Source organism: Vigna unguiculata, chromosome 5 (genome assembly GCF_004118075.2).
Source record: "Vigna unguiculata cultivar IT97K-499-35 chromosome 5, ASM411807v1, whole genome shotgun sequence".
NCBI lineage: Eukaryota > Viridiplantae > Streptophyta > Magnoliopsida > Fabales > Fabaceae > Vigna > Vigna unguiculata.
The window spans coordinates 13375025-13385173 of record NC_040283.1 but is presented as its reverse complement, the minus strand read 5'-3'; the positions used below and the strand labels follow the sequence as shown (position 1 = coordinate 13385173).

Genomic DNA, 10149 nt, shown 5'->3' with positions numbered 1-10149 from the left:
TGTCTCGGATTGACGGGTTGAAGTTCTTAGCCTAGCCCGTGCTTTTTGAGTTGGACTAGCGGGCCAGTCCGTCATGCTCGGTCCATTTTGTCATCCTTAACGATAATATATAACATTATTTTTTTTTTTCAATTTGAGAACAGACTGCGGGTTGGCATGCCTTTACGTACGGGTTGGCCCGATAGGTTCATGAACCGAACAAAGTGGCTTCTGACAAGCTGACTAGTTAAAAACTCTGATCTAATCCATTATTTTCTATACGAATTGATCCGTTGGTTTGACCCATTTTATTATCTCTAATTTTAACGATAGACTTGAGTTGTACATATTTTTTATAATCTATAATTGTCTTTTTTTTTCTCCATTAACGATTGAGAAATTAATTGATTTTTGTTACATGTATTTTTTTATCAGTTCTTCAAAGTGGCTCACAGTTATTGAAAGATTGATCTGGTTAATGACTAGCATTTTAATACAAGATATTTTTCATAAAATATTGAAAATTCTATCAGTGAATGTTGTTTTTATTTGTACATATTTGTTACCAAGTGTATTTCATACTACATCTTGCATAGCACTGTCTAAATTCAGAGCTTAACCTTTAATAACTTAGAGATGACTCATTCAACTTACGATGTACTGAAAACTTCATATGATATCCTACGTTGAATGAGTAGTTGAATTTGGTAAATTGGACAATAAGAGTATTACATATTTTTACACCTTTTATAACTTCATTAAATTTCAAAAGTTCACTATTGATCATTTAGAAATTTTGTATCTAATGACAAATCTTAAACATTTGATAATTGTTTTTCTTAACCCTTCACGAGACATGATTTCACTTCCCAACTGCAAGTGATTAATGTATCGAACATAATCTCACTTTCTAGTTGCAATATGAGAACTTTGAATTTAAACCACTTTCACAAAGATATGGTTTATGTGCACACATATGTTTAGAACTTTTTCCTGCCGTACTAGTGTTACTTTTGTGGACACAGGTACATCCTCTGTGCCTCTCTGTAGTTTTGTCAGTCCCGAAAACTAAAACAAATGATATAAAGTAAATAGTATTTTATTATTTGAGAAAAAAATATTGGACCTAACATAAATTGTCAGGATTAAACCATTAGTAAATGTGACCTTTTACGCTACATTTAAATTGTATAAGATTTATTCTTGTCACTTATTATAAACAAATCCTCACTAAGTGAATATGCTCTCTCTTTAATTTCATATGAATGTTATGTTTTACATGATTTTCTTTTGTGTGTTAAAATAACTTTTTGATTTCTAATTTTGTTACAATAAATGCTAAACTCTTTTTAATTTGTAATTTCTGATGAGATGTATTTCAAACTATCATAGTTGTTGTCTGAGAGAGCTAGAAGTTACTATCCTGTACAGTTCAATTTCTTGTATGTCAAAGCAGATAGCCGAAAAATCACATAAATGATTACGTGTTCTAACTATCACGCTTGTGAATTGTAAAATAAATACTAACCATATTACATAGTATAAAATGATTTATGTATAATTCGTTTTCTCTTTCCCATTTGCTTTGACATAAATCATTTAGAGTTAGTGTAACTGTGTTTATGATAATTTATCATCAAGATAACAATGTTAGAAGTTTTCCAGACATGGGTATGGACTAGGGGCGGATATTCTTTGAAAGAAGACTCATTTCTTAATTGTCCAACATCCATTACGATATTCAAGAATATCAGTACTCTTTGTTTCTGTTTGTTGATTATCATCTAAGTGTAGCATATAAGATCAGTGATATTCATTTATTGATCATCGTACAGATGATAAGTGAAAAGTAGGATATTTTCTGTAATAAATAAATAAATAAAGAATAATTTTAAATAAAATAGATAATTAAAATATTGGTTATCATATGAATGAAAAATAATAAATATTTCTAGAATTTTAAAAAATTTAAAAATATTTTAAGCATTATTTTGTGTTTTTTAATTGTTAAAATATGATATATTTTATAGTGATTTTTAACCATCAAAACATTTATATTCTATGATGGTTTTTAACTCTAAAAATATTATAAAATATCATAAAATAAAAAAACATGTATATTCTATGATGGTTTTTAACTCTAAAAATATCATAAAATAAAAATAAATTTTATAGCGATTTTACTACAATTTTTTTTCTTTTCTAACAACAATATTGAGAATTAATTTTTTTTTATCACAAACTATTTTTATAAATCGTCAAAAATTTTATTTGTTACGATTTTGAACTACTAAAACTTGTAATTTTAACTTTCATATCAAAGATTCACTTTCTTTCTAGTGATCTATGATTTATCCCGCGAATACAAATATTTAACATGCAATAAAAGGTTTATAGAGACAAAACATTCAATTTTTTATTTAAAAGTTAATAAATAAATAACATATCACTTCACATTTTAATATATGATATATACTATAGTTAGATTTTTCTTAATATATTTGTTTCTCTAACTTCATTAAAATCAAAATACATTCTTTATATTTCTTTACTATAAAAAGAGTCTAGCCCATTCTTTTCTTTCTTACTAGATTTGGCAATCTTAAGTTACTTATAACTAAGTTACATTGTAAAGAAAATGTTTCATTAACAATCAATTTTAATGATTAAAATTATTAATTACTATAATAATAAATTTAAATACCAATTTACAAAATAAAAAATTATTGTTTACTAAAATAATCATTATTATAAATAAAAAATAATAATTGATCTAAAACACTGTGGGATAGGCATATCAAAGATGAATGAAATCTTTTATTCTAACACACCAACTTTACATACTCACTATCTTGCCGAAGGGCGTAAGAATTTGTATGCCATTTCTCTCCCCGTCTTCATCTCAGTTTCCAGTTTTAATAAACTGTCCTTCATTTCCTCACACAGCATTCCTCTTTCCGTCTTCATTTGTTCAACATCTGAAAAAAAAAACACACACACAAAAAATAAAAAATTTAATTTTTTAAATAAAATTACCTGACAACCGTTTCTCATTTTTTTTGTCTCAAAGATTTGATTAGTTCGGAATGCTCAGAATGAATTGATTCCATCTTTTCGGTAAGACCTTTCATGAGCATTTTCATGGCCCAGATATCGCAATTCAATATTCTTTCTAGATCATTTATATGACTCCTTACTCTTTCAGCTGAGTTTTGAACATATCATAATTCATGCCTACAATGATAATTAACAACTTTCAATATTATCATAGAAATCTAATTGTAAAAATTGATAAAAATAAAGAAACAGGACTCATTCAAATATATAATACGAGATCAACATGTAATAATTTCTCAATTGCATGATACGTAGCTTACAAAGTAAGAGAGGTAATTGTGATGTTCAAATGAAACAAAAAGAAGCAAATTATGATAGCCCATGACTGAGAGATAATGGAAGTGTTAAAAGTATATAAAGCAGTGACAAAGAAGAATAGTTGCCGAGCTAAGTGATGGTGGCTTGTGATCCAAGTCGAGGTATTAAGGTGATTAAGGTGATGGAAGAAGCAATATAAGACCGAACTAAATAGACTTAAGTGGTGTTAAGTGGTATGCACCGTGTACTTCTATAATAACATTTATATATAGATTATGAAATATCATATTATTATTTGATATTAATTAATAGATAGTATTGGTATTATGATTTTACACTATGATACTGAAGGGTAAATGACATTTAATTGAGTTTTCGTTATAATTTTTTTAATATACTTTTAATTAATTAGTTCAATTGTTACATAAATAAAATAAAATGAAGAAAGTGAACCATTAATGTTTTCAACCTAAAAAAATAGTGTGACAATTAAAATAATAAAGTTAATGAAAATTAATATTGGAACGTAGAGTTTTGATAGAGAGTAAGATTGTCTAACTTATAAGAATATTTTATAAGAATATTTTATCAAAAGTTTTGTTAATTTTACCGAATTTACCGAATTTCAATAATAATTTTAACATTAAACTTCTACTATTTTTTATGTATTATATATTCATATTTACTCATCATTTATTTAAAAATAATCATCTAATGTGTCTCATATAAATATAACACTACAGAAAAATGTAATTTTAGCAGGGCATTATTAGGTGGGGTTTTAATAACCTTTATTAAAAACATAAGTTAACGGAGGTTTTAATAAACCTCGATAAGTATCAGGGGTTTCTTAAAGAAACCCCCAGTAAAATTTGAATTTTTCCTTATTTTTTTATTTTTCATTTATTTTTTATAATTTTTAAAAATTAGATAGAGTTTCGTCATGCCAGAAAGAAGACATCTTCTTCGCCGTTCTCTCTCGATGTTCCATCATTCTTCATCGTTCTCCGCCGTTCTCTCTTGATCTTCCACCATTCTTCTTTGATGCTTCACCGTGCTCCGTCGTTCTCTCTCGATGTTCCACCATTCTCCCTCGATGCTCCACCGTTCTCCCTCGATGTTTGAAGTTCAAGGTAATGAAGATTTTTCTCTCTGCTTCCAATTTTGTTTCTCTGCTTCTTATCACTCTTTGTCTTTCGATTTCATCTCTGTACTTTTAATTTCATTTTCATTTTTATTTTCCTCGTTCGATTTCTATTTTCCTACGTTCGATTTCAATTTTACTGTGTTCGATTTCGATTTCACTACTTTCTATTTCGATTCCTTGCTTTCGATTTCATTTCTCTACTTTTGATTTCGTTTCCCTGAAACTCTGTTACGTTATATCTCCTTTATATTTATATATTTTTTTCTATTGATTTACTGCAATTAAACTCGTTGTCATTTTTTTCTTTCATGGACTTCTGTTCTGATGCTTGGAAATGACTAGGTTGAAGCTGCTAGATTCCTTGATTTATTTGCTGCATGTCTAAGCCATAATTCAGTGTTTTCTGGTTCGCTCAGAAAACTCACTTCAATAGAAAGATCATCTGCCCTGGGATTCTTCCCTCCATTGCGGAGTTCAAATCTGGAGCTAATTTCTTCAATTATAGCCCCTCTCTTGTAAGTTCTGGCTTATCTAAACTCCCTAAAAGCAGGCTTATTGAGGAAAAGAGTATAGAAAAACCTGTGAAAGGTGCTCAAAATAACTATGAGCTTCCTCTCATGCCCCATTGGTTTAGTTATGTTGGTAGTCTTAAGTTATACCAGCCTCTTGCCGGGATTCTCCGATTTGTGGGTTTATCTTTAGTGGCAGGTGATTTTCAATTCAATGTTCTTTTTGTCATATCCCTTACAGTTTTTATCTTTAACCTGGATTTACTTGTATTACCTTTGTTTGTCGCTGGCAGTCTTGGTATGACAGGCATGGTTCTGGACAGTTATTGAGGCAAGCTAGCACAGCTGCATGCATGCTAAATGAGATAATATTTGGTATATCGGAACGAGCAAGTAATGATTTTGCAAGTATATTTCATAATTGTGCATTTCATACTTCTTTCTGGAAGATGCCCAAGAATAAAGGTGTAAGGAGTTATTTAGTTGAGTGCATTGGTGGGATCTTACATGAGTATTTAGCTGCTGAGGTATGGAATGTTCCAATTGATTGTGGAACTGTTGACTTGTCGTAGAATGCTATGGTTAAAGAAGATATTAGCTTATACTTTTTCCAAGATGATTCAATGCTGCGTGAGGAAAGAAGCTATTTTCATAAGCTAACATGGCTATTTATTCATCATGCTTTGGTTTCCTTTTCATATTGACTTCTGTAGAAAATTGACATAAAATAAAAAATGGTTTATTTATTGTGAAACGGGTTATTATTGATGGAGTAGGAATCTTTAGTGTGTGCCTTGGAAGAGATTTTGTTTCTAGTGGATTTCTACACTCTTCACGTTATTTATTGCTGGAGAATCTTAGTTCTTCAAATTACAGAGTTAGAAATTCAGCAGATTCTACTTTCAACCACATCTGGATTTCCAACTGTTAGTCATGGTCTTTGTTAAGTTTCTAATTTTTCAATGATTATTATTTATTGTTATCTTATATATATATATATGTATATATATATATATATTTATTTATTTATTTATGTAGGTTGGGCAGTTAGTTTTGGAAAATGCAGACTATGTGGTTGACTCAATATGTCGACAATTACGTCATTTGGACCTAAATCATCATGTGCCAAATGTGCTAGCATCCATGCTGTCATACATAGGAGTGGCTCACAAGATTTTGCCCCTGCTTGAGGAACCAGTATGACCATGGCCTCTTATTTCCATTTTAAGCAAACTACCTTCCTCATTGTTGGCTATGTTGTGATAATTCTTCTTTTGCCAGCATGCTTAGACTTTATTTCCTAAAGTCTTGTGGTCTAACTATTTGTAAATGAACATATGCGCTCTGTGTCAATGGAACTTGAAATACTGGGTAGACATCAGCATCCTGATCTAACTATTCCATTCCTAAAGGTATGTTGCAAGCTACAACCTCTAAAATTGTGCTTCCATTACCTTGTTGAGTGGATTTTAATCACACTATTTCCTCCATCTTTTTATATTCATCTTCACCTGGTAGTAATAAATCCTAATTCCATCATTGAATCTAGGTTTGGAACAGTTTTTCAAAATATCTACATGAGATATTTACCACTTTTTTATTTAGCGATAGATATGGTAGCATTAGTTAGCACCACAATACCCAAACATTTTATGCATTTCCTATATCTTTATATACCAGCCTATCTTGGAGCCTTTTGAGGGATTTGAGGATACAAATGACAACCTTTGTTATTTCTGATTTTAGGATTCTTATTTCTGTTGTTTTGATTCAATTCTCTTTTCCATAATCCAGTTCTATTTTTCTGCATATTTTATGTTTCTATGGATTCAGTACAATTTTGCATCATGACTTTGTATTCAGCTTGAAGATTATCAAGCTTGGCTTGATGCAGCCTTAGTTTCTCATGTTCTTGTTGAAGAGCAGCTTCAATAGCCTCTCTCAAAGTTTAGGATTACGAGCAAAGCAAATAACTTATTCATTCTCAATGATGGGTCGGTCATTTTACATATAAATCCCACCCTTATGACTTAGCAATGGCTGGATGTTGCTGCTTGAAGTTTAGACGATATTAATGTCAGAAAGGCAATGAAACCCTTTTTGACTTTGGTTTTAAGTCTGGTACCATTGATTGTGACAGTATTACATGATGATTTGGTAATAATATGAAAAACTTACACAGACAAAATCAACCTATATATATAAACTATCAAAATAATCATTCGTGCATTTTTTTAAGAGCACATAATATCTCAACAATCACAAGTTCATGTAATTTTAAACCTATATCAGTTCAACCAAAGAAACTCAAGGATAAGGTGATTTCCAAGTAGGAATTAATTTCTTGGCTTCTGATCTTAGACAAGAATCATTCATGCATTTTATGCATTTGTTTCAGACTCTGCAGAACTTCCATATTACCTGTTTCAGACTTTGTTTCCTGTTACCTGCAGAACTTTCCCTTCTCTTCTCGATTTAGCTAGAATTTTGGATGTTGAAGTGCCAGATGATTCCCCTATCTTGAAAAACATCCTTGCAATGAGAGACCCGAAGCTTAAAAAGTATAAATAAATTCTTCTGATCTTGGATACAATAATTGATGTTTTACTTACGCATTTTTTTGTTGTTATAGTTGACTCTAATATTTTATACATGTGTGGTGCGTTCTGGATAGAATACCAAGAGAGATTCTGCACAAAGTGCCTACAACACTGCTCCATAGTTTGGAGGAAATGCAAAATTTGGACTGGAAATAGCTACTGAAGTTGCAGTGCCAAGATGGGTCATTCTTATTCTCTCCATCCTCCACAGCTTATGCTCTCATACAAACTAAGGATGAAAATGCTCACAAATACCTCGATAAAACACTCCACAAGTTCAATGGGGGAGGTCAATTTTTCTTCTTTAATTATGAAAAGAAAACTTTCATTTTGTTTAACACTTTCATTTTTTAATACAGTAGTTTCCAATTAATTTGGTGTGATTACTTACAAATTAAATTGAATTGACTTTAAAGACAAATAAATAATTTATTACCATTTTCACCCATGCTTGAACACACCCTACGTACACTTATTTATATGTAAATACTTCAAATCAAATAGTAATATTTTTTTTTCTTGTTTTGGAGTAAATACATTATATATAACCAAATATTTGGAATGATATTATAAATATTATTTAAATAATACTTTAGTTTTCCCATGCATAGACATATACGAAGGTTTGAGATTCAAGCATAAATGGTTTTTACGTTATAACTTATTTGGATATGTTTACTTCTTTTTTCCTGTAATTAAAATTATCAAAATAAGAATTATTTTTATCAAGATATCTTTATTAGTTAGATTGACAAGAAAAAGCAGAGACAAATTTGCGAGTAAAATAAAATAATTCTGTTACATAATATTTATGTGTTTTACATGCAGTTCCTAATGTCTACCCGGTGGATTTGTTTGAACACACATGGATCTTCGACAGATTTGATTGTCTTGGAATTTCAAGATATTTTCAGTCAGAAATCAAAGACTGCGTGACCTATGTTTCAAGGTGTGTGAGATGTTAATGAGTACCATTATAATTAAGAAATTAAAATTAAATGGTATGTTAAAATAGAAAATATTTGGTTTACCTGTTACACTTTATATTGAAATCAATTAATAGTTGGAGCTATTTCACCACTTATGTAATTATGTAATGAGATGAATTCTTTGGTCAATACTGTGTTTTATTAACTGTCCAAGGTGGCGGCTTATAAAACCATCCACTTAGAAAAAAACTGTCAAATATTATATTATATATATTATCAATGTGTTATGAGTTTTGACTTTCCATATTACCTGATATTAACATATGTGTTTGTCTTATTTTTTAGAGGCCACCTGAAGATGAAGAAAACATCAACCAAATGGAGAAACAAATGATTCAGATCAAGATTGATATAGAAGAATCTTATTAGACTTTCATTTTATTTGACTTTATAACAAGTATAACAAAGATATTGTAATATTTCAGTAGTTTGAATGTTTAAACTTTATTATTTACTTTGAACTTATAAACTATGTTCCTTGATTTTATGAATGTTATATCTAGTTATAATGTTAGAATTTTTTCATATCATATGTTTTATGAATTATATGCACTCAAAAAGTATAATAAATAAAATTAAGGGAATTTGAAAAGTAAAAACATCAATAAATAATGCATTGCATTGTAGGGGTAAAAAATGAATTTTCAATACTAATATACAGTATAAAGGATTTAAAACTACATACAAGAAATAGGTATTAGAGGTTTTAAAATCCTAGATAAATACTAGGGATTATCGGGGGTTTTGAAATCGTCGGTAATTATCAGGGGTTTCGAAACCGCCAGTAATTACTAGGGGTTTTTAAACCGCCGGTAATTACCAGGGGTTTTAAAACTGCCTGTAATTATCAGAGGTTTTGAAACTGCTAGTAATTACCAGGGGTTTGAAACCGCTGGTAATTACCTGGGGTTTCAAAACCGTCGGTAAGTGCTGCTTTATCCGGGGTTAGTGAAAATCGCCGGTAATCTGTTAACGACGCTGATTTTTCTAAAGGAAAAACAAACTGCCGAAAACTCCTTTAACGGGGGTTAAAACCCCCGAAAATGCCATAAATAATCTCTAATAAAAATTGTTTTTGTTGTAGTGTAATATATATGTTTATCAATATTATATATAAATATTATACATATAATTGTATATTTTCACTCTTCATATGAGATGGCTAATCTCATTATATATACCTCGCATATGTACAAGGCCCATATACATGTAAAAATACGTGTAAATGCTATCATTTTATTCATTTCTAATTGTTTAATTTTTTTAAAACATTACAGTTTTCAATGAGCTACCTTTTATCTGATTGTTTTCATTTAAATAAACGTCATATTTTCAAGTACTAAAAATATATTAATTTTTAATATATATATATATATATATATATATATATATATATATATATATATATATATATAACAATATATAAAGAAGATTCTCTCTTTGTTGTCTACATTTCATAATACCTATTCTGTTCTTTATAATATAATTATTTATTAAATTTTTTAAAATTAACAGTTAATTTTACCTATTTTCTATAAAATTGTTTATAT

General features: G+C 29.4%; 1 protein-coding gene across 4 annotated transcripts; it reads left to right on the top strand.

The window, feature by feature from the left end:
• The first annotated feature begins 4274 nt into the window (after positions 1-4274).
• Positions 4275-9064, top strand: LOC114183473. Of its 4 annotated transcripts, none has more exons than XR_003604382.1 (9): positions 4281-4487; positions 4918-5209; positions 5304-5952; positions 6049-6207; positions 6292-6422; positions 7464-7571; positions 7685-7899; positions 8439-8559; positions 8885-9064. XR_003604382.1 is itself a non-coding variant. In XM_028070496.1 (6 exons), exons 2-5 carry the CDS (start codon positions 5119-5121, stop codon positions 6298-6300), a joined length of 489 nt encoding a protein of 162 aa, XP_027926297.1. In that variant the 5' UTR covers positions 4275-4487; positions 4844-5118; the 3' UTR covers positions 6301-6422; positions 7464-7565. The 4 variants fall into 4 exon arrangements, 1 of the variants encoding a protein (XP_027926297.1); XR_003604381.1 differs by having other exon boundaries at positions 4844-5209; positions 5304-5936; XR_003604380.1 differs by having other exon boundaries at positions 4844-5209.
• Positions 9065-10149: the final 1085 nt, after the last annotated feature.